This window comes from Tarenaya hassleriana, unplaced genomic scaffold, assembly GCF_000463585.1.
Source record: "Tarenaya hassleriana unplaced genomic scaffold, ASM46358v1 Cleome48, whole genome shotgun sequence".
NCBI lineage: Eukaryota > Viridiplantae > Streptophyta > Magnoliopsida > Brassicales > Cleomaceae > Tarenaya > Tarenaya hassleriana.
Genome location: NW_010967498.1, coordinates 219,727 through 243,815, shown reverse-complemented (window position 1 = coordinate 243,815; position 24,089 = coordinate 219,727). Strand labels below are relative to the sequence as shown.

General features: G+C 37.3%; 6 protein-coding genes and 1 long non-coding RNA gene across 8 annotated transcripts; 4 read left to right on the top strand and 3 right to left on the bottom strand.

Annotated features, from left to right (window-relative positions):
- Positions 1-9: 9 nt before the first annotated feature.
- Positions 10-2,414, bottom strand: LOC104825623 (mitochondrial import receptor subunit TOM20). Its single transcript, XM_010557983.1, has 6 exons — positions 2,168-2,414; positions 1,858-1,936; positions 1,245-1,414; positions 1,093-1,140; positions 473-565; positions 10-323 (listed from the first exon to the last, which is right to left on the bottom strand). Exons 1-6 carry the CDS (start codon positions 2,261-2,263, stop codon positions 189-191), a joined length of 621 nt encoding a protein of 206 aa, XP_010556285.1. The 5' UTR covers positions 2,264-2,414; the 3' UTR covers positions 10-188.
- Positions 2,415-2,540: 126 nt separating this feature from the next.
- LOC104825622 (B2 protein-like) lies at positions 2,541-5,003 on the top strand. The gene is made up of 6 exons (XM_010557982.1): positions 2,541-2,613; positions 3,366-3,913; positions 4,020-4,120; positions 4,207-4,290; positions 4,414-4,524; positions 4,612-5,003. The coding sequence occupies exons 2-6, from the start codon at positions 3,376-3,378 to the stop codon at positions 4,654-4,656; spliced, it is 879 nt and encodes a 292-aa protein (XP_010556284.1). The 5' UTR covers positions 2,541-2,613; positions 3,366-3,375; the 3' UTR covers positions 4,657-5,003.
- A 222-nt stretch (positions 5,004-5,225) lies between these two features.
- LOC104825621 (protease HtpX) lies at positions 5,226-7,410 on the top strand. The gene is made up of 8 exons (XM_010557981.2): positions 5,226-5,653; positions 5,747-5,804; positions 5,901-5,968; positions 6,071-6,250; positions 6,347-6,443; positions 6,578-6,687; positions 6,796-6,929; positions 7,032-7,410. Exons 1-8 carry the CDS (start codon positions 5,405-5,407, stop codon positions 7,165-7,167), a joined length of 1,032 nt encoding a protein of 343 aa, XP_010556283.1. The 5' UTR covers positions 5,226-5,404; the 3' UTR covers positions 7,168-7,410.
- Positions 7,411-8,793: 1,383 nt separating this feature from the next.
- On the bottom strand, positions 8,794-11,124 carry LOC104825620 (F-box/kelch-repeat protein At3g27150). 2 transcript variants are annotated; one of them, XM_010557979.2, is made up of 2 exons: positions 11,020-11,124; positions 8,794-10,380 (listed from the first exon to the last, which is right to left on the bottom strand). In XM_010557979.2, exon 2 carries the CDS (start codon positions 10,372-10,374, stop codon positions 9,091-9,093), a length of 1,284 nt encoding a protein of 427 aa, XP_010556281.1. In that variant the 5' UTR covers positions 10,375-10,380; positions 11,020-11,124; the 3' UTR covers positions 8,794-9,090. The 2 variants fall into 2 exon arrangements, with proteins under 2 accessions (XP_010556281.1, XP_010556282.1); XM_010557980.2 differs by lacking the exon at positions 11,020-11,124 and adding an exon at positions 10,459-10,994.
- A 6,445-nt stretch (positions 11,125-17,569) lies between these two features.
- Positions 17,570-18,770, top strand: LOC104825617. Its single transcript, XM_010557976.2, has 2 exons — positions 17,570-18,042; positions 18,483-18,770. Exons 1-2 carry the CDS (start codon positions 17,606-17,608, stop codon positions 18,592-18,594), a joined length of 549 nt encoding a protein of 182 aa, XP_010556278.1. The 5' UTR covers positions 17,570-17,605; the 3' UTR covers positions 18,595-18,770.
- LOC104825619 (uncharacterized protein At4g15970) lies at positions 18,606-20,260 on the bottom strand. Its single transcript, XM_010557978.2, has 3 exons — positions 19,936-20,260; positions 19,478-19,837; positions 18,606-19,303 (listed from the first exon to the last, which is right to left on the bottom strand). Exons 1-3 carry the CDS (start codon positions 20,059-20,061, stop codon positions 18,845-18,847), a joined length of 945 nt encoding a protein of 314 aa, XP_010556280.1. The 5' UTR covers positions 20,062-20,260; the 3' UTR covers positions 18,606-18,844.
- LOC104825618 lies at positions 18,837-19,519 on the top strand. Its single transcript, XR_773647.2, has 3 exons — positions 18,837-18,916; positions 19,176-19,339; positions 19,428-19,519. It is a non-coding gene; the product is annotated as an uncharacterized LOC104825618 (long non-coding RNA).
- Positions 20,261-24,089: the final 3,829 nt, after the last annotated feature.

The following is a 24,089-nucleotide window of genomic DNA, read 5'->3' as shown; positions in this document are numbered from 1 at the left end:
CGGAAAACAAGATTCAAAGGCTCATGGAGCTTGAAGACGAGATTGAATTCGAAGTACAAATGATGTTGAAAATGATAACACAGAGAATACAGAAAGTGGAGTGAAGGGTTAAAATATACGTGTGATTCCACAAACTATACGGTCAGCTTGACAAAGGAAAAACCCCCAGCGGTAATTCTCTGTTTCCATTATCGTGGAGGAGGAGGAGGAGCTGTCGGAATCTGAGATTTAGCAAAACCGACCCAAGCAACGATTCCGACAGCCAAGATTACCCATCCGATCACATCGTACTTCAGATCACTGCTCATCTTTTTCTTCGATGTCTGCAACAAAGGAAGCAAACAGAGGCTTTTCATATGATTATATGACGGGCTCTGAAGATTGTCAATTAGTGTAGTTGGATCTGTTGTGGTTCCACGGCGAGGAAGTAAAAATGTGACGAAGCGAACATAAACTGAAGTAAAGGACGAACCTTTGAACTTGAAGCCGCGGAAGGTCCGGCTGCTCCCATGGCTTGTTGGCCTAAACCGCCATGTTTGTGAACTTCAACGTGCAGCTCTGGAGCCTGAACAGAAGTCGTATTCAAGAATGAAACATAGACAAAAGCCATAGCTTTTTGATGATTCCATCATTGGTGGCATGAAGTTACATTTTTTTTATGTGTATCGATTTGAGATTCCTCCAAAGTGTTCAACTTTCCAAACAAAACCTTGAGAAAAGCCGCTATCGATTGCCTAGAGGCAAAGTTTAAGTTTCAGCTGCAATGGTCATTTTGATGATCCAACAAGATCCATTCAAAACATCCTTCAAGATGGCTTATGCAAATCCTTGAGCTTACAGACCACTCCCAAAAGATAGTTTATTCACAGTCAAATCGTAAAACCTAATATATTTCACAGTTCAATAAACCAAAATAGCTCATAACAGAAGACACAGCCATAACTAGAGCAACACCCACAGCACGCAAAGCTCTAATAATAGTATAATACATATTTCGAATCGGGTCAGTAGAGGAAGCAAAGTGATCATTGCAGGGTACAAAGACCTTCCAAGGTCTGGTGTGGTAATATACAGTAGAGGGTAGAGAAGTACCTTGGCTGTCAATTCCAGTGATTTCCGGTAGAGTTCGTTCTCTGGTTGCTGCGAAAATTAAAAGAATGAAACATCACACATTCGAGATCATACACCGAGGAGTTTATGAATATCGATTTGAGTGATCTTACAATCAACATAAAAGAAAGTACCTCATCCACCGCTCTTTGAAAAAACTGAGTAGCTTTATCAAAGTAAACTCTAGCTTCATCCGGATCAGGCGTCAAGAACGCGTAAGAGGTATGAGCATTCCCGATGCACCAAAGAGCATCATGTTTCTTCGGGTCCACCGACAAGGCTTCTTCCAGCTTCGAGATGGCATCTGCACAAATTTATTTGACATTAACAAGAAAATGTATAAGAAAATAAAATCTCAGTTTATTATGAATTAGTCAACAGCTAAGGAGGAAGCAGGAGCTAAGGAGATCTAACAGTCCTTATAGCCAATCAATTTGAACCATTTACATGTGAATTTAGGTTTAGGCAGGTCTAATCACAATTAAGCCTTTAACCAGCCTAAAGGTTTAGTGATGATCGACAAGAGTGTAGAGAAGTTAAGTTTGGCATAAAAGTGTAAAACAAAACAAATCAAGAAACAGCTGGGGAGAAAGAAACCTACAAATTCTCATGATCAAACATCCATTAACACGAGAATTCAAGCAAATCAATCCGAATTAGGATCAAAACTAGTGCAAAATCAAACATATACGAGTATTCACAGTCAAATTTAGCCCCAAAAAAGAGAGAGAGAGAGAGAGAGAGCACCTTGCAGCATTTGTTTTGAATCTGAGACGCTCTGAAACTGGGCCAGTTCCAATAAAGCCCCTCCCCATCTCGTCAAGTTCTGCAAAAACCACGCATAAACACAGTTGTCGAAAAACCCTATTCAATTTTCTCCATTAAATCACTAACAGATCTCCCGAAAACCTGAATTATCCACCATATTCCTCGTATTCCCCGTAACCAAAACCCCAAAAACCCGATTTTTCGAGGACCCAATACATCCCAGACAAAATCAAGCCCGACCAAACCAAACCCACGAAATCATATGATTCAAGGACGGAGAAACACAAACATCGGCGTCTAATGGGTTCTTAGCGTAGGTAGCTTCGGCGGCTTTGCGAGCATGTTCGAAGAACAGCAACCTATCGAAATCACTCTGCATATCCATGGCTTCTCAGCTTCGACAAGCACCAATTCGTGCCTCTAAACTTTTGCCTCGGCGACCCAACAACGATGATTCATGCAGAAGAAAAAACAGAGTGAAGATCGCAAGGCGGTTCTTCGCATATCATCCGGGGGGGGGAGAAAGATGGTAGGCTTGAACCACGTGTCTTTTCCAAAATGGGCTTTTAATTGGGCCGTTGAGACGTAGTTTATGATGCAGTGGCAAAGAGCGTAATTAAACAAGAAACCGAGGGCTAATTATAAAGTCAACTCACATAAATCAGTGATTTCCTCTCCCTCTGACGTGTTTCTCGCCCATTGCATCTTCTTCACGTCCGGCGAATTTCCAGAAAGGTACTCTCTCTTCCGTATCCCAAAATCTCTGTGAATCTTGTTTGCTTCAGTGTTTATCCGATGAGATTTTCGGACAAGATCCTAGGATTTAAGCCCTGGGATCAGTTTACACCACGGGCCAAAATCTTTCTCAATCCGGGCGTTTTGTTTCTTCGTTCTATTTCTCGAATGTCTGATGATGAATCTGGGTGTGCGTCTTTAAATTTCCTTGAAGTTTTATTGTGAAATGGATGATTAGCGTCTGAATTTAGCTATAGCAAATGTTGTTAGTTCGGCCCATTATTTGGGTTTCCGTGGTTGAATGCTGCGTCGGGAACTGGAGTAGAACTTCCGTGTTTATGTCGGAGTGGCGAGAAAATGGTTGGATTTTTTCCCCGTGTTGTGGTCGGTTTCGAAGCACTTGGTTGACTTTCATCTATTTGATCGAACTTGACTCGCTTGTTTCCCGTTTTCCCTGTTTGTCGGTCAGTTCTGAACTGAAGCGTTTTCGAATATTGATGATATGTTCTTCACATCATGGATGGAGAAATTGGAAGTAAACCATTGCTTTGAATCTGCTCGGATCATGTTTAGATCTTACAGAGAGTTCTATATTGAGTGATATCTTAAATAGGAAGATGTGATAAGATCAAATCTAGGTAAAGTCCTCTGTAAGATCTAAGCATATCTACAAACATTATGTGATAATATCCTTGTATTATTTTCCATTTTTGATGATTCTGCTTTTAATCTTTATTTGTTGTCTTGCTTAGGTTTTGAACCATGGATAGCTACTGGCAACTGGGTGATGAGCTTCGAGGCCAGACCAGAGCATCAGAGGATCAAAAATGGTTGATGGCTGTATCAAAGATGGCTGAGCAAACTAGATCAAAGGGGGAGAGGATGATCAACCTTGATCTCTCCAATCTCCCTGCCGAAGTTAGGCCAAGCGAGAAATTCGGGTTTCGGGAAGCTAGCCTTAACTTTAACATGCTGAACTTGGATGCTGATTCCGGGGAAAGCATGGGAAAATCTTCTATGCAAAGTGGTATTCTCCACAAAATGAATACCGGTTTCCCTAAGACGAACATAAAAAACATGGGGAATCTGAACATTAGCAAGTATATCGGCAATGCTGTTGCCCACAAAGAGCCCAGCAACAAGAACAGCAATGATAACGCTAATGTGAATTCAGCTGTGGACAAGAGGTTCAAAACCTTGCCAGCATCAGAGATACTACCCAGAAATGAAGTGCTTGGGGGCTACATATTCGTTTGCAACAATGACACCATGCAGGAAGATTTGAAACGTCAATTATTCGGTAATTCCAACTTACTTTTCGTTGTCTTTTACTCGGATTAAGATCTCTTTACATGTAGATTCCTTTCAAGTTATCAACTAATCATAGTATAATTTTGTTTTGTAAGGTTTACCTCCAAGATACAGAGACTCTGTCCGGGCGATAACACCTGGATTACCTCTGTTTCTTTACAATTATACCACTCACCAGTTGCACGGTATCTTCGAGGTTTGTCAACTGCTTTCTTATATAACATCAATGGAAATTCTGCAGATTTGTTTTTGGTGTCTGAGACATGATTTTTGTTAGCACAGGCAACAAGCTTTGGTGGTACAAACATCGATCCGACTGCTTGGGAAGACAAAAAATGCAAAGGGGAATCAAGATTTCCGGCCCAGGTGAAAACTTAAAACTGCAGTTACCGTTTTTTTTTCCCTTTATGTTTTATATGTGAAAGCGCAGGGGAATTGCTTGTCTGATATGGTGTGAAAATCTGAATTTTCTGTTCTCGACTCTATCAGGTTAGGATCCGAGTCAGGAAAGTTTGCAATGCATTGGAGGAGGACGCATTCCGGCCCGTTCTTCATCACTATGATGGTCCGAAATTCCGCCTTGAGCTCTCTGTTCCTGAGGTGTGTGGTATTCACACTGTTCACTTGCTGCATCAGCATTTGTGAATCGAGATTGATACTGTGAATGATATGATGATGATAATGCAGACACTGGATCTGCTAGACCTCTGCGAACAGGCCGGCTCTCAATAAGCTGACCACTGACGCAAACTGTGTGCAAAATGGTGTTTGGCTGAGCATCTTCATCGGCAGTACCACTGAAGAGTTATTCTTTATACTATACCATGGAGCGTAAGCTTTTCGGGTTTCAATAGAAATCCTGGAGTTGAGCTGTGTTACCAAAGGATGTGTGTCTTAGGACATTAGGGGACAGAGAGAGGCATTTCCAATGTGTAAACTGTAAGTTGCATGGTTTGTCTGCATATGTGAGATGTAATATACTCTCGGAAGAATTAATTATGTATCTGTAAGAAGAGTTGCGACAAGAACTAAGTGATCACTGTTTTTGGTGTAATGGATGGATTCCGTATTTGTCAAAATTGTCTTTCAGTTACCGTTAATTCAGATTCGATTCATTTGATTATAATAAATTTAAATTCGATTATTTAATTTTAATAAATTCAGTTTAATTCCATTAAAATCGTCCCGTTATGTGTGGAATTCCCAGGGTAGGATCGCAAACGACGTCGCTCAGAAGATTAATTAAACGACGTCGTTGAACAGGGATGGATGAAGAGCGCTGAAAGTCAAAAAAAAAAGGAAAACGAACGCGCGTCAAATGTAAACCACATAGGTACGGCTGTGGACGGAGAACGTTTTCCGTCTCCGGTACGAAACTCCCCTACCCAGTCAAATATCTATCCCCCTCAGAGACGACGGCGCATGATAGAAAACGGTCACTAACCTGCGCCTCCTCCAACCAGCTTCCTCTCCTCTTCTCATGGCGGTCTCAGTCTCGGGTCCTGTTTCCTTCCTCTTTCACGACCATCAAAACGGAGACCTCCGTCGTCGTTTCGGGTACAGACGAACGACCGAATCCAAGTACGGTCACCCGTCACGGAACGACAGAAGATTGGGATCGAACAAGGAAAAGAGATGGAGGGTTATTTGCAGAGCTTCTTCTTCTCCTCCTCCTCTCTACTTCAAAGATCTTGACGCTGATGATTTCCGTCATCCTCTTGATAAACAGGTCCTTCAAATTCTCCTCTTCTCCCTCTGTATTTCTGATCACTTGCTTCGTGGAGTGTGATTTGGATCTGGGACTGGTTCTTCTTTGCTGCAGAACACGTTGTTGCTGAGAGCGATTCCAGGCTTGAACGAATTCGGGAGAGCTCTTCTGGGTGATTTTTTCCTATAATATATCCCCCACCTCCAATCGTTTGTTGTTCCTCTTTTGATCAGAGGTTTTGATGGTTTGTTGCGGTTTGGTGGTGCAGGATCCATGACAGAACAGATCATGCTTCTCGAGAACATAGGGACTTCTGTTCTTGTCTCCAAGAACCAGGTTTCTTCGTCTTCGAAAATGGCTTCCCTTCCTTCATTCAGATCATTACATCTTATTGTCTTTGTTCTTGCTGTATGGTTGTTGTTGTTATTAAAAAAACAGCTCTCTGATCTTCACCGTTTGTTGGTCGAGGCATCTGAGATACTTAACATTGAAGCTCCCGATCTCTATGTCCGTCAAAGTCCTGTCCCGAACGCGTATACGCTGGCAATTAGTGGTAAAAAGCCGTTCATCGTCGTCCACACCAGCCTGGTCGAGCTTCTCACTCGTGAAGAGTTGCAGGTCTATTCCCAGCTCTTGCTCTGTATTCTATTCCTGTGCCAGTACCAGAAAAAATGTTAGAATCTGACCAGTCTTATACCCCGAAAAAAAAACTAGGCTGTGATTGCTCATGAGCTAGGTCATCTCAAGTGTGATCATGGAGTGTGGCTCACATTTGCAAACATTCTCACCCTTGGGGCTTATACAGTTCCTGGTAAGGTATCTCTCCCTGTTCTTCAATGGCAACTTGGCCTGTATCATCATGCCGGTAAACTGAACTTTGTATCAAACAATATAGCACATGGGAATTTTAGGGTTTGCCCGATTTTAAGTTATGTGGGTTTTCAGCATTCGGGACGATGATAGCTCAGACCCTGGAAGAACAGTTGCTTCGTTGGCTCCGAGCAGCAGAGCTGACTTGTGACCGTGCAGCTCTTCTTGTTGCTCAGGATCCCAAGGTACCACAAATACCTGAATCATTTTGAGGGACTGATCACGATTACTGTAAATAAATACCCATCATGTTTTTTTTCCTTCTCGTTTCTTTCCAATGTTGCCTGCAAGAGGTGGTCGTCTCTGTTCTTATGAAACTAGCTGGAGGCTGCCCATCTATCGCCGATCAGCTAAATGTTGACGCGTTTCTAGAGCAAGCTCGGTCATATGACAAAGCTTCTTCAAGCCCCCTGGGCTGGTACATTCGGTGAGCTAAGACACTATGGACGAGTCAATTGGAATTCAGAGTATACCTTTGCCTACCCGTTTCTGGTGTTTTTACTGTCTGTCTCTTTTATCCACTATACAGAAATGCTCAGACGAGGCAACTCTCGCATCCTCTTCCGGTTCTGCGGGCACGTGAGATTGACCAGTGGTCCCGGAGTATTGAATACAAAAGCCTCCTAAAGCGGGCTAGCCAGGCAAGCACTGTTGGAAGCATTTAGCATGGCGTGGAACCTACAACAATTAGAAAGAAAAGGAAGCATGTATAGGTAAGCTTCCTGGCCGGGTTTGAACCTTTTCTGAGTGGTTCAGGGTTTGTCTCTCACAAAGGACACAAGATTGAGTTCTTGGATTTATACAGTGTTGTAAAGTCTTAGAGGGTTATAAAATTCTTGTACTGTTGCAGCGACAAGAGAAACAACTACCTGTGTATAATGAGATTCTTGTTTCTGTATTTGTGATCATACGTATATTTCAACTGCTTTCCTCCTTCAGTAGCCTCTTTTGGAGTCACGTATCGGTCCTAAAAGCCTTGACTCGCAGTAAGCTCGTTATTATAAATTTATAATATGACAAAAGTGTCTGAAGTAAATGAAAAAAGGACAACTTTCATAGAGCTCTTACCAACTCTCAGCAACTTCCAGCCTGTAACTTCCGAACTGGACAGAAGAAGCCAGGTTATGGCTGTGTTTCTGAATTCAAAACCAATACCAAGCTCACGTGAGAAACGAAGCCGTTCGCAAGTAAATTACCATCACTTCAATCGTCTTTCCATTAGACTGATGAAGAAGATTCACGGAAGTATTTTTTGACTGCTTAATCTTTTCCCACCCCAAATTCGCCATTGCGGCTGAAGACCAGGCCTGGAGCGGTTTAGGCAAAGTTCAAATGCCCGTCTAGAACCAAGGAAGACACAGGTTAGGATTTCAGAAACAGATTAGCATGAATTGATCTTCAAGATGACTTAACATTCCAGCTATTATCCATTTCCATATCCCAGCTATGACCCCACTTTATCCACTATAGCTGCAGCTAAGTTTTCAGCACAGAATGAATAGTTCATGCTTCGGCCAGCAGAAAATCGATCCGACACAAAACCCTGAAAACCTCTTGCATTTATAGAGGAAAGAGCAGGAATCCGATCCCAGAAAACTCAAGCAAAAAACAGAACATTCTGACAGGCTCAGCATCTAATAAGAAAATATGCATAGAATTAACTGGGAAACAAAATAGATAAATCAGGTACCGATCCGAATCCGAAACGAGTCCTTCCAAAGCTGCCTCGACCTTTGAGGCAACTTCCGGGCGGATGGGATGAATGAAGACGCGATCTGCATCGGAGACGGAACGCGAATCGAGGAATTCGAAGAGACGAGGTCCGAGGATCTGAATTAGGAGAAATCGCGCTTCTCGAGGAAGTGTCGACACCGAATAGCAGCGATTGGAGGCGCTCCATGCTATCATCCACCGCCTCCCTCCAATAGAACGCTGACGTCGCTCCTTCTCCCTTCGCCGGCGGCGGCTGTTTTAGAAGCGGAGAAGAAAACTACCGCAATGAACGCTTTCCCGCCATTTTCTCTCCACTTTCCCGTCTCCAAAATTCCAAAAGAAAATTCAAAAACTCAGCGCTCTCGAGTGACAGTCGGCGACGAGTCGACACCACAAACAAACAATCATACCTGAACGGCGTGCAGTGTAAAAACGTATATAAAAAACGGCGTGAAGTTTTTTTCGGAGATCCTACTTCATTGGGCCGAATGGGCTTCTCCTCGAAGCTTGACCCATTAACATTCTGGTTGCATTTAACTTGCATAATATTGCAATATATTGAAGGGGGAAAAAACATACAGAACAAAAAGAAGTCACTGATAATAGTTTTATGACAGCCATTGCCACTCAAACACACAAAACACAATAACATCAAATATTTAAACGCTAGGACCCAAGACGTATTATTCTCACACAAACCAGAAAACCGGCGTTTGTGTCCAATCCGTGAGACGCAAACGCTAAATTCCGGGTCGCAATAACGTTAAATTCTCACACCAACACGCGAAATAACCGCAATCGCAATAACGTTTCGGCGTCTGAATCGCCGCAACTTATTAATCACACACACAATCCCCAATCCGTTCCATATGGTTCTAAGCGAACATAACAGAACAACACAGAATAAAGTGGCTGAGCCGAACGCCACAGCAGCGTTTAACCTCCTCCCAACGCAGCTCCTCAGCGTTTGGCGACGGGCGACACGTGTAAACGGACATTGTCTCCACCCACGACGGAGCCGACGAGGCTCCAATCACCAGAATCCTATCCCCTAGCGATTTAAACGCAATGCCCCAACCGTTGTTAAACTCTGCTCTCACAGGCGCCACCCCTAGTTTCTTCCACGCGTTTGCGTTTGCGTCGTAAACGCGGAGCTCATTGGTCGATGTCTCGAGCGAGTAAAGCTCATCGTTAGCGACTGCGATTAGCGGCGGCGACTGGAACGACGAGAAGGGCATGTCTTTGAGCATGTCGGGGATGAGTTCCCACGTGTCTGTTGCCTCATCGTAACTTTCTACGCAAGTTAGGTTACAGTTGTTCTCGTCCCTGCCCCCGAGAACGTAAAACTTGCCACGCAAGTAACAACCCGAGCAGAATTTCCTCCTCTTATTCATCCCCCGGATTTCCATCCATGTTTTCGTCTCGGAATCGTACTTCTCCGCGCTATTCACGACCTCTGAAGACCCGTTTTCATCGATCTTGATCCCACCAGCGATAAACGCGGTCGTTCCACATTTCCCCGAGGCGAACAAGATCCTCGGAGTGATCATTGCAGGACCTTTGAACCATTTGTTGGATTCAAGTTCGTATCGCCAAACAGCAACGTTTTTCTCCTCTTTTCCAGTAACGATCAGCTGAGTTCCGACGCAGAATGATTCCTTATCGCCGCAAGAGAAGCAGATATCCGAGGGAAGTTCCGGAAGCTTCTGGAAGTTTCCAAAGTTTTCGTCGAAGCTTGTCCAGCAAGTGTCGCCGCTGGAGAGCATGAAAACGGATGGTTCGGTGAACCTGCGTTCTCGTCTCACCCTGAAAATCTCGCCGCTCTTCAGCAAACGGGAAAACCGCTTGTTGAGAAAGGAGAGTTTCCAGTACTCGAAGCGTGGGACTCGGGCTAAGATCTCGATTTCCAGCTCGTAAGCGAGCTGAGGAACGTTTTCTGAAACATAATCTGCATCCTGAGGTTTTAAATCCAACAGGGTTTGAGTCATTTCTCTCGATCCTTGGCCTTCGTCTTCGACTTCTGGAGGATCTGAATTCAGGTCAGGAATCTTGGAGCCGAGGATCCGAAGCTTCCTCGGCCTAGACCGGCTTGAACTGAGCCGAACCCTACCGCCATGAACCACCATTTCTTGGTAAATCCCTGCCTCGGCTTTCGACATCGCTCCCTGTGAAAATCGATAACCAAAACATGGTTTAGGTCACAACCCAAATCCAATCTATCTAAAGCTATATATGATCCGAACCTCCAACAGAGCAGAACTCAAAAAACTTGCAGAAAGGCCGAGACTTTTACGATGGAACAGACAAAGGTGTTATATACATGTAGATATAATAAGCAACTCTTTAGACGAGGGATTAAATCGAAGATTTGCATCAATTTTCACCGAACAATAAGAACAGGTTTAAGCTAAACCCAAGTCCAAACAAACAGAAAGGATTCACTTCAGGTGCCCATCGCCTGGACATAAACCCAAACACGATTCAGACGTGTTCACAATCAGACAAAAAAAAAGGTGGAAACTTTCGGACAATCTGAATCCAAACAAACCAAAAGATGACGAATTTAACCCAACAGGACAGAAAATTTCATCACTTCCCGTATGAAGCAGTCTAATCACTGAAGCCACAAACTTGCCCACGAATTGGAAAAAAAAAAACACTTGCGAGTATGCATACATGCTTATACGCAAACGCATTTAAGGAACAATAAGATTGAAATCGCATACAAATACACAAAACCCAGATCGCATATGCATACACGAGTGTGTATCAGTGTGCGTATGTGCGTGTGTGTGAAAACGTACCTGAAGAGAGATAGGGTCAAAGTCGAGAAGTAAAAGAAGGGAGGAACGGTTATAAGAGACCAAAGACTTGCAGGGGAAGAGAATAAATCAATAAATAAATAAACCCTAAAAACAGTGTTTTCTCTCTCTCTCTCTCTCTCTCTCTCTCTCTCTCCACCACCATCATCTGTAAATAAATATGAAAATCCTTGAATAAATTAAATTAAAGCCAGAAGAAAACAAAAATAGATGACGAATCAAGAATATAAAATATAGCAATTTATCAATAAATAGATAAATAATTGCAGCCCTGAATCAAGGGGACTCATCGCTTAATTTGGAATTTGCCAGAAAGAACTTGTTTTTATTGTCATAACGCAGCATCCGTAAATCCATTTATTTTAAAGCCATGAACGAACAATGACAAAATTATATTCGATTATTCTTTCAGGAATCACCACCAAAAAATTCATAAAAAGCGATTGATATATCACATTTATATATAATATAAAGGAATATATATAGGAGTATATACAAATATACAAAGTATCTTTCAACACCAGTGTATGGAGATTTCCCCTCCGGCCACCTTCGGGTGCTTCACATCCCACACGTGTGGTGCCGGTTGTGCGTGTGGGTCGGGATTAGTCTGGGCCGTGATAAATAATTGCAGCCCTGAATCAAGGGGACTCATCGCTTAATTTGGAATTTGCCAGAAAGAACTTGTTTTTATTGTCATAACGCAGCATCCGTAAATCCATTTATTTTAAAGCCATGAACGAACAATGACAAAATTATATTCGATTATTCTTTCAGGAATCACCACCAAAAAATTCATAAAAAGCGATTGATATATCACATTTATATATAATATAAAGGAATATATATAGGAGTATATACAAATATACAAAGTATCTTTCAACACCAGTGTATGGAGATTTCCCCTCCGGCCACCTTCGGGTGCTTCACATCCCACACGTGTGGTGCCGGTTGTGCGTGTGGGTCGGGATTAGTCTGGGCCGTTTGGGCATGGGATTACCCGGTTATCAAAAATATATATATATATATATATATATATACAAAGTATCTTAATGTAGAGAGAGAGAGAGGGTGGGGGAGAAGAAAAGGAATTTTCACGAAGAGACAAAAATAGAAAGTAAATAAATAAAAGCTAATAATAATAAATTAATTAAATGAAAGATTATATAATGGAAATCCTACTCTGGTTTGATGGAAACTTATCGGTCGTTAGTATTTGAAAACGTATATGCAAATAAGATTTTTTTAAAAAAAATAAACGTTGCATTTGGCAATTGAACAAAAGGAAAAACATCTAGCAAATAAAAAATATTTTCTCAAGTACAGTTAGATACATTTCGATATTCAAACCAAATCAAATTAAGTGGTCGCATATTATTTTTTAAATCAAATTCAAAATTCAAAAAAAATTAGATAAAAAAAACTTGTTTTAAAAATAAGTTTTTTAATAAATCGGAAAAAAAATCAAATTTAAACTGAATCAAAACTCGAAATGTATATCTTTAATTTTTCTAAACGCTCAACTTCAAAATGTTATTTTGCAATGGAGGCATAAATTCCTACATTTTACTGTTACACCAAAGATTTTAAATATTGAAGGTGGATTTATAAGTTTTAGTAGGTTAAGAAACATTTATTTTGTAATCTTAAAAAAGCTTCATAGAAAATCTTTTTTATCCCTTATTGTTCACAGCGTTGTTTCCACAAATTTACCGATTTTCGGATTTTTTTTACATTAATATCTTTTTTTCTTTATATGATTTTTAATAAAATGATAATTTGCTTATTAATAATTTTTTTACTGGTTTTGTAATTTTCTAAAGGGACAGAAAAAGACAGTCGCTATTGTCGAGCAAAATAATTTCCTTTTAATTTTTTTTTTTTTACTTTCCCACTTGTGAAAATGGCTAAGCAAAAATGGCCCCCCATTAATAAATTAATGAATTGGTTAATTTGGCAAGCATTAACATCCAGTTGGTGAAGTAAAACCGCGCCACACGGACTCCATTAATTACAAACTAAAAGTTGTATATATATATATATTATAACTTAATTAGTTTACTTAATTATATATCATTTTCAACTGCAACATTCGCAAACTATTAAAAATATTACATCGATTTTCTAAAATATTGTGGTACTATGAATTAGAATACTAGGGTTAATTATTATTTTTTGATATTGTAGTTTAGCAAACTTTTTGTAGGTACACGAATAACCAATAAGCATTGCCATGTAACAAAGTTTTATTTGTCAGTCCACTATCATATAGTTCAAGTTCTAAGGCAATATATCTATAATATATGGATAACTCTTTCACTATTTGTTAATTAACAATGTGAATGGCAAAAAAAATGATATCTTTGTATTTACGTAGCATGTTATATACTTATATATAAATAAGTTCTATCAAATTAGTAATATTATATATCATTGTTTAAACTAAAAAAGATTTTTATATAATACAAATTCGAATTATATATATTTATATTGATTTATCAAGGAAACATACGGCACAAGTGACATATATATATATGTATGTATGTATGTATTAGTCCATCTATTTAATTTTATTTTACATTACGATTTTAGATTTAAACTAAAGAAATATTTTGTCCAAATTACCCTTATTTAATGTGTAGAGAATTATTATATTTAAGCAAGCAAAATAATTAAGGGAAATTTAAAAAATATATATATAGAAAATTTTAAAACATCACTTGTTTTAAAACAAAAAATATATATTTTTCATGTAAAATTAAATGGATGGAGTATAAATTTTCAAAAAATAAGAAAGAATATGCGGCGTTTATACCAAGGAAGTGGGAAGAGGAGAAAGATCCCAATTGTATTGGATTAAGCTTTTAATATCGTCCAAGTGCTTTTACCTCTCTTCATTAACATATTAATTAAAAAATTAATTAATAATTAAATTAATTGATTAATCCATATGTCACGTTCATTTGTGTTGGCTATCCACTAATTAAGTGGGTCGGATTTCTCTTAATCTTTTTTAATTTCACCCCTTTTTCTGTTAGTTATTTTATACTCCATGACATTTAAACAACCATAGAATATAAACACACACAGATATGTATGTACATATATATATAGGTTATCATCTTATTCATATCTTTTTGTTATTCATTTACGAAAGCAACTTGCGGGATTAAATATAAAGATTATAGCCAAAAAAGATTAAATCTTCTTATAAATTATATGCGGTAATGATATATTGCATAATTAATAATTATGATACATATATATATATATATATGTCATATATATTTTTTTGGTGAAATATATATAAGGCATGTTTTTTTAATACAAATATATAAGACATGTTAATTAAACATTCGAAGCAGTAACCCAAGTTTGGGTGGTCTAGTGATCACCTTGGGTTCAAACCCAAGCGTGGAAAAAAACATTCATCTGAGTTTCTTCTATTCTCTGGGAGATGTAGTTAACTTCCGGATTATAAAAAAAAACATTTGAGGTAGTAGGTTACTAAAAATATTCATAAAGCATGATCTCGTGGCTTTCAATAAAGGATAGCTAATATGGGTGATATATATATATAAGTCTCTTTCATGGATTGCATCTTTATTAGCTGGTTTTTATATATAATAAAACTATAAGACTCGTATAATCAAGAAGAAAATAATTTGATTATTTGATTTCGTGATTGTAAATTATTTGAAAAACATATTGTGGACCTATTAATCAAATAATTAACTCCAATTATGGGTATCAATATACACACTAAATGTACAAGTGGTGCAGTTGCAGTATATATGCATGTAGAAGGCTATTATTATATATATATATATAATAATAATAATAATAATAATAATACGCACAAATGCAAGGTTTACAAATTGAAAATGACAAACGAAGTCGCTCTCATATAACTAAAAGTTGGTCCCATTAGAGAAAAATAAAAAAAAATAGTGTTAATAAATAAACACTATAATTCTTTTACTTTTTAAAGATTGAAATTTTACACTTTTATAATAACATATTGGTAGAAGCCAGAAGGTTGTGACTTTTAATTTGTATGTATAATAATTTTTATAAAAATATATTCATGTACTTGCATATATATATATATATATATATATATTTCATGATTTCACCATATAACTTCATTTCGAGTTCATATACAAAATAAAAACAAATTAATATTTTTTTTTTCTGAAAATAACTTTAACAAAAAATGGAAACCAAGTCTAAATTACCAATTTTTCTATTCTTAATTTACCGTAGTTTATAAAATAAAAATTACAATTCATAAGCTACCGATTTTTTCGCGTGATCACTCAAGGGTCGAGATTTAGTTAGATTATGGTTTCTTTTAAAAAGATGTACTTAGCACAAACCAAATTATTTATTAACTAACGATTTGATTGGTAAATGATATTTCCCATCTTTGAAAATAAAAAAAATTGCAAAAACTATATGATCCGAGACATTGGATGACTCTCAAATATAAGAAAAACATAAAGATTTGTGGACCAACCTTTTTTTTTAATTTTAAATTTACATAAAAATATAATTGATGTTAAGCTATTGGATACAATGAGTCCTGGAAGATTGACAACTGCCCACCTTTACATCCCTCCTTTTTTTCATGATCAAAATTTTTAGATTAAGTAATTGATAACTTTATTATTTAAATAACCAAAGTACCTTTTACGAGCGTTCATAACATAGTTTCATATAAAATTAATTCTTTTCTTTTGGTTTTATAAATACGAAATTTACGTAGATTCTCACCATTATCGCTACGGGTTGAATTTTCTTTTATAAAAAAAGAGATCATGTGTCAACATGACGGTCCATACCTATCGACGATTTTCTTTATACATGGAAAATGGTACTATACAGTTTTGATGTTACTATTATATAAAAAAAAAAGGAACTAATGAAAATGTAATACACTAAATAATGGGTGTAACTTTGTAATTAATTTGGAATTATATATGGTAAATTAACAAATAACATCCATCATCATACATTAATTTTTTGAAATGTCGAAATCGAGGTAAAGGTCATACCGACCGTATGGGGAGTTAGCTATCTATTTATGGATTTCATTTTTTTTTATAATCGTTTATGGTTTTCATTTAATTGATACGTAGAGTCATTTTGTGCAAAAAATAACAATACTATTACATATATATATATATATATATATATCCACATTTATAAAAAAAAAAGATATATATGGGAAACAAACACGCAATTTCCTGAAAACTAAATGTTTTTTAGTTTCAAGAAAAAATGAAACTTTTAATTATTTTGAATCATAATTTGAACACACATAAAGATCGTTTATCTACATTTTGCAATTGTATACAAATTAAAAATAATAATAATAAATACAGAGAAAGAAGATGAAAATGTGTGTGTGGTAGTTTTAAAGTTTTTTGAAAAGGGAAAAAAATTATTTTTTTTTTCACAAAATTCGGAAAAATAAAAACGAAGAAAATGATATGTACAAATTTCAACAAGCTCCAATGGATATTAAACAAAGATGCGAACATTCAGAAACAATGTGCCCAATGTTCTGTAGTGGAAACTATATATGGACATCACACAAATATGTTTTATGCACCCTTGATGATTTTATTTTAATACCACTAGCTAGTCATCATTTTATTATTTATTTTTTCATAATAAATATAATAAATTTTGCATGGACTCAATCTCAAATATATTTATTAATTACAATCGACTCGTGAATCTCACTGTAGTACTAAATAATAGCATGTATATAAAGTATTTCCATATGTGATATTCTTTCTGATTTGTAGGGTAGGCAAATGATTCGGTTTTCAAATAACCGAATTATATCTGTACTGAACCGAATCAATTGAAATTAAATAACCGTTTGGTTATAAATTTTGAAATCCGAAACAACTGAAACTGAATTAATCATAACCGAATAAATAAAATGTTCATATATGTATCATTGATTAATACCTAATATATATACCATGTGTAATTAGAAAATTAGTATAATAATTAGTATAATGAGAATGTTTGTACGGTTTTATAACTATAGTATATACTAAAGTGACGGCTTTAACATTTTAGTGTTCCAAAATTTATTTGATTTATTATTATAACCGAATCAAACATTGATTTGATTATAATTTTAATTAGATATAATCAGATCGAATTGAACCAAACTGAACCGTTAAAATCAAATAATCATTTGGATATGACTTTTTAAAATCTAAAATAACCGAACTTGAATCGAGTATGATCGAATAAACCGAACCGTTCGCTCACCTCCACTAATTTGGTTGGAAGATTTTTTTTTAATTAAAAAAAGCACACGACCATCACGATTCATACGGTCATTGGGCCCAACGAAACAAAAGATAGCAATTGGGCCTTGAGGCCGAAAGCCCATTATCAGATCCGATTACCGTATCCGGATCCGAACCCGGTTATTTGACCCGAATATGCAAACCGGATCCTTCCCCAAATCACCAAGAGAAGGGAGGAAATTTCTTCTTATCCACAATTCAATCTTTCATTTTCTTCGTCGCAGACGTTCATGGCATCCTCCTTCTCACTCTCCAGCTTCATCTCGTTCATATCTCCGTACAAATCGCAGACGAAAGCTCCTCCTCCGCAGAATCTCCCTCTTCCTTCTCCGGCGGTCTCTCAGAGACGAAGAGATGATCTCGCTCTAGCATCAATGGTGGCCGAGGAGCCTACCTCCGCCGATTCTCCCGCGTCGCTGTCCTCTGAGCTTGCCTCTGTGATTTGTCCATCTCTCGCGTACGCGAACACGCTCTTCTTCAGCTCGGGCTACAACGTGCAGGTGCTCGTGGATGAGAACGAGCCGGAGGAGAGGCTGCTGAATCGGTTCAGAAGGGAGGTGATGAGAGCAGGAGTCGTTCAGGAATGCAAGCGGAGGAGATACTTCGAGAACAAACAGGATGAGAAGAAGCGGAGGACCCGCGAAGCTGCCAAGCGAAATCGGAAAAGGTTTCATCTCATTTCTTTCTGAATTTGGTCAGCATCTTCTGTTTTGTGGGTCAAATGTTTGAATGTCTGTAATGCTCTGTGAAGATTGCATGCCCATGTCAGTTGGTTCGTCGGACTAGCTTTCATTGCTTTGGTCTAGATATTGAGGATTGGAGAAGAAGATACATCCTTTCATGGCCATTGTTCATTGCGCATTTTGTACTTCCGCTGATGGGATTTCTGTATGGTTTTGTTCAATATGGATATGCTGATGCCAATGGACTTATCTGGTTCCATTGTTTCCGTCTGTTTCACAACCCGTGCATGCCCACTATGATGTAGAGAATCTATGTTTGGCTTGTGGCTTTCAAGAATCATAATCAATAGGACATAGATGAGTTTAAGCTGAGTTATTTTGATCCAAAACCCTTTGAATAATCGTTCGGTCTTGTTCGTTTCAGACGACCTCTGTCGAGGTTTTCTCAGCAGAACAAGGAAGAAGCTACCAAAAGTAAGAAGGAAGATGGAGAGGAGGATAACTGGGACATGCCTGATGGAGATACACCTTACTGATCACGAATATCGCAGAATTCTAAATCTCGGCTCTTTCAAGTTCTGATTTTTAATTATACTTCTACCTGTGTAAGTTGCTTTGCATGACTCAGATTCTGTAAATCCCTTTTCCTGGTACCTTGTAATGTTTTTTTCTGCAGATAACTTGTTTCAGGCAATAAATTTGTTCTTATTCATGTTAGGCTTCTTATATTTTGTCTTCCAATAGCTATAAAGGAACTGTTCTTTTGCATTTGCTTGGACTTCTCCACTAGGTAGATATACCCCGGATACCGTTTTCTCCAACAGTAATCTTTCTCCAGTCCTCCAGACGCAGCTTCAGGTTATTCACTTTACTGTCTGTATCATGACAGCAATTTGCATGGATTGTGCTTATGTTGCTCAGATCTTGCGCATTTGGTTGACAAAGCCCCGTGAAGTTAGAATCATCCAGATATGTTACTCGTAGGTGAAACGCCTTGTGTACATCTTCACGCTTGATTATGTCGCAGATAGATTGCTTTCCAGATGCAGGGTACAAGACCCTCTCCATGTTCAGGGCTTTTAACAAAAGTATGGTAACTTCATTTGATTTCATGTAGAAGAATCCTCCATGGTCATCTGCAGCGGTTTCTTGTCCATCTCCTGAAGAGGAACTGCATGCAACTGAGAGTTCATGCTGTGGGTGCAAATGCTTCACCGGATTCCTTAACCACATCACATCTGCTTCCTGCATCCAAATCACATATCTTTAGTCATGGGACAGGTAATAAAACAGATTTAGAAAGTGTGCCATATAAATGCATTTTCAGTTTTCCTTCTCACAAATTCTAAATCTCTCTTTACACTTGCAGAAGAAAGGACAATGCTGCTGCAGTTAGTCGTGACTGACGAGAGAACTCACGGTGAAAATCAGGTTGTACCCGAGTTCTAGAATCTCTTTCAACAGCGCCTTTTTCCTCCAAGCGCCGACCATTCCATCTGGGTTTGCAGAACTTTCCTCTCTTGCTGACTTTCTTCTAGAATCCCTGAGGAGAAAACAGTGGGGATGAACTCTGTTACAGTATTGAAGGGCTTGTTCATCTAGAGCCACAACAATCACATGATCCAACAGGTGTCTGGTTCTCTCCCCAATTCGAAAACTCTCCAGGAACAAGTCGAGCAGAGACCCGGGTTTCGCCCATTCTCGGTTCACCGTGGTAACTATGACTGTCCTGTCCTCCATTTTCGTTCTTCTTAGTAATCTCGACAATCCGGAAGAATCCTATGACCAGGAAGGAAAACTCAAATACTCATCATGGTGTTTTTTTTCCCATTATGGCACAGAAAGTATAATGGAATATGATTATTGATTGATCTTACAGGCCGAGTATAGGAAAATCTGGTTTCACTGATCCTACTCGTGTACGGACCGCACGAGGGGTGAGACAATAACCAGAGAATCACAAGGAAGAGACAACCTATGACAAGGCAAGGTGACTTCATCATCGTTTGTTCTTCAAAATGAGAATCCAAGAACAGAGTGTTTACCTTTTAGTAGTCCTGAATTGTTTTTTTTTTAAATTCCCAATTTCTTGATGAATATGGAAAAAGAGAAATAAATGCGAAATCTTGAAATATGGTAACTTATATCTTGCATGACCTATCATTTGGTAATTCTTGGATTCTCTTCATTATTGCAATTTGTTTTATTTTTGGGTAAATTTATTATGCCAATTTCTTTGACTTCTCAATTTTTCTCTTAGGAAACCCCAAAAAAAAAAAAATTCCGCTTTTGGTTCAATGCGAGATTCTCTCATATCTTCTAAGCAATTAAACGGATGGTTTCTTATAATTTTTTTTGCGGTGCATGAAGATATCCTATAATATATATTATTTGTAAAAACATATTAGATAAGAATGATTACGCGATCCAATAAAGCATCCATAAGATATAATTATTTCATGCGATAATTATTATTCTTCAGTGATGTTGATGTAAACCATATACTACATAGACTCCATTAATGTCAACTGTAAATGAATTTTAATGTCTTGAATAAATAAAAAAAAAAGTAATATGAGTCAAGTGGAAAAAAAATCCAATAAAGCCTAAAATTATATAATTGTTATGAAATCGAAAGAAATACTAACGATCCAAATATTAGATCGTTAACTATAAACCGAAAACTGTATTTAGGAAAATGAAAAACAAGTTTATTTTTTATTACCCTCTCTTTCTTGAAAGTGTACAAATGGATGAACCAAATGACCTATTTATATAAATCCCGAAGTTACTGTTTACATATACGGTCGATGTGAACAATATCGTATATATGAATAGTAAGTCAGTATGAACAGTACGGTGGGCTCCACTATAAATATATCTTATTTATAACACTCCCCCTTTGAACCAGCGTTAGTAAAATATGGTTGCGTGTTTTGGCGCTGCCTCGTTAAAAACCTTATCAGTAAAACTCAATGGGATAAAACCTAATAAGGAAAAAAGAGTTAGCTACACGCTCTCCCTGAACAAGAAATCAAAAGTCTCATAAATGACGCATCCCAATATTATGTATATGTTTCTTGAACACTATTGTCGAAAGAGCCTTGGTGAACATATTTGTTCCATTATTACATGATCGTATATATCTGATTTCAATCTCCTTATTCATTTCAAGTTCCTGGGTGTATGCGAATAAATTTTGTTCTGTCACTTTTGAAGACTCCTTTTATTAGTCTGTGCAACGCACGCAATATTATCTTCAAACAATACTGTTGGAGCTTGGTCGATAGATAATCCACTAGCCTTTTGAGTATGTTGAGATAATGATCTCAACCATAATGATTCTCGACTCGTCTCATATAATGCGATGACCTTGGTACGATTAGCTGATGTAACAACTAGAGTCTGCTTTTGGAGAACGTCAGACTAATGCAGTTCCATTGATTGTGAAGCCGTAGCCTGTTTATGACCTGCCTTTATGTGGGTCTGATAAATAACTTGCATCTGCAAAACCAACAATTTTCTTGTTTTGTGTTTTTAAGGTAAAACAATCCAAGATCAATAGATCCTTGAAGATAACAAAATATATGTTTAACCCCATTCCAATGTCTTCGTGTTGGGGCATAATTATATCTTTCTAATAGATTGGTAGCGAATGATATATCCGGTCTAGTATAATTTGCAAGATAAATAAGAGCTCCTATGGCACTTAGATACAGTACTTCAGGACCAAGTATCTCTTCATTATCTTCGCGAAGACGAAATGGATCATTTTCAATGTCCAATTTTCTATTAACCATCGGGCTACTTAGTGGATTTGCCTTATCCATGTTGAATCGTTTTAGTATCCGTTTTGTATAATTAGATTGATGTAAAAAGATTTCATCTTTCAAATGTTCTATCTGTAACCCAAGACAATACTTGGTTTGTCCAAGATCTTTCATTACAAATTCCCTTTTAAATAAGTGGATGCATCCTGGATTTCACAGAGAGTTCTAATAATATTTAAATCATCAACGTATACACAATAATCACAAACCCAAATATCGTCTTCTTGATAAATACACATGGTGATATAGGATCATTTGTATATCCATTTTTTCAATAAATGCTCACTCAGACGTTTATACCACATACGTCCTGATTGTTTTACTCATACAATGATCGTTGTAACCTGCCAGTACATAACTCTTGTGGTTTTGTTTTCAATGTTTTGGACATTTTAAATCATTCAGGAATTTTCATAAAGATACTTGTGTCAAGTGACCCATATAAATAAGCAGTAACAACATTCATCAGACGCATTTCTAAATTCTTTGAAACTGCAAGACTAATTAGGTATCAGAATATAATAGCATCCATAACAGGAGAATAAGTTTCCTCGTAATCTACTCCTGGTCTTTGGGAAAATCCTTGTGCTACAAGACGAGCTTTATATCTTACGATTTCGTTGTGCTCATTTCTTTTCCGCATAAACACCCATTTACATCCAACAGGAGAAACTTCATTCGGTTTAATAACAATATGTCCAAATACCTTTCGCGTATTAAGCGAATCTAATTCAGCTTGTATTGAGTCTCTCCATTTATTCCAATCTGAACTCTTTTGACACTCCGAAATAGATCTGGGTTCTGAATCCTCATTTTCATCATTTTCCTTTGATATATTATAAGAGAATATATCATCAATCTCTTTGATTTCTTTTCGATTCCATAATGTACCATTACTGATATAATTAATTGAGATCTCATGATTTTCATTATATGGATTTGTACTATCATCACAAGGTACTTCATTTCTTTGATCGGGAACGCGTTCCTCCGAATCGAGCATTTCATTTTTCTTGGACCCTTTGTTCTTTCGGGAGTTTTTATCTTTAGAACCAATAGGTCGTCCACGCTTCAGGCATGTTTTGGAATCGTTTGTCGAATTTTTTTTCATTTATTCTTTCGGAATTTCAATCCGAACAAAAACATTTGAAGCATCTATATATGATCTTATTACACTAGTTATATCTGCAAATGCATCAGGTAACTGATTTGCAACATTCTGCAAATGTATAATCCTTTGAACTTCTAGTTCTCGTTGTTTTGCTGGGGGATCAAAGTGGGATAATGATGATGTACATCAATTAATTTCATTTTCATTTCCACCATTTTATATCTTTCTCCCCCTAATGGTGGGAATTCAGTTTTATTAAAATGATAATCAGCAAAACGAACCGTAAAAACATCTTCAGTTTGTGGCCCAATATATCGTATAATGGATGGAAAATCGTACCCAATATATATTCTAAGTCTCCCTTGTGGTCCTATTTTTGTACGTTATGATGGAGAAATTGTGACATATACTGCGCATCCGATTGAAAGTTTTCGATGATTTTTTTCATCATAATGGCACCAGAGTGACTCAATCGATCATGTCAAACTTTGAATGTATCAGTAAACTTCTGGTTTACTATGACATGTGATTCAATCTCATTGATATCAATATAATATAATCTCGAAGATAAAATGGATAATTTTTTCAACACATACTTTTTATCCCGAATTGATTGAAGTGATATATAAATACTCAGTGTCATCCTCATTCATAGTTTCAATATGGTATCCGCAGATTTAGCCATATTCGTTTTCTAAGAACAAAATAACATGACAATCATTAAAAATGGATATATTAAGGGAAAATGACATTTTCCTACACCAACTTTGCAAAATGTGACCTTTTCCTACACGAATTTTTAATTTGACAAAAAACTACACCAAATTATCAAATGTGCCAAATTGATACACGAACTACCCAATTTAACTGCAATTTCCTACACAATCCGAAAACGGTGTTAAATGTCTGTTAACCGCTGACGTGGCACGCCACGTGGCGGCTGACGTGGCACGCCACATAGATTTTTTGCCACATCAGCATACCATGTCATATTTTTTAAAAAATTCCGAAAAATATGAAAAAAAATCAATTTTTTTTAAATTTAAAATAAAATAAATAAATAGCAATATATATATATATATATTCATAT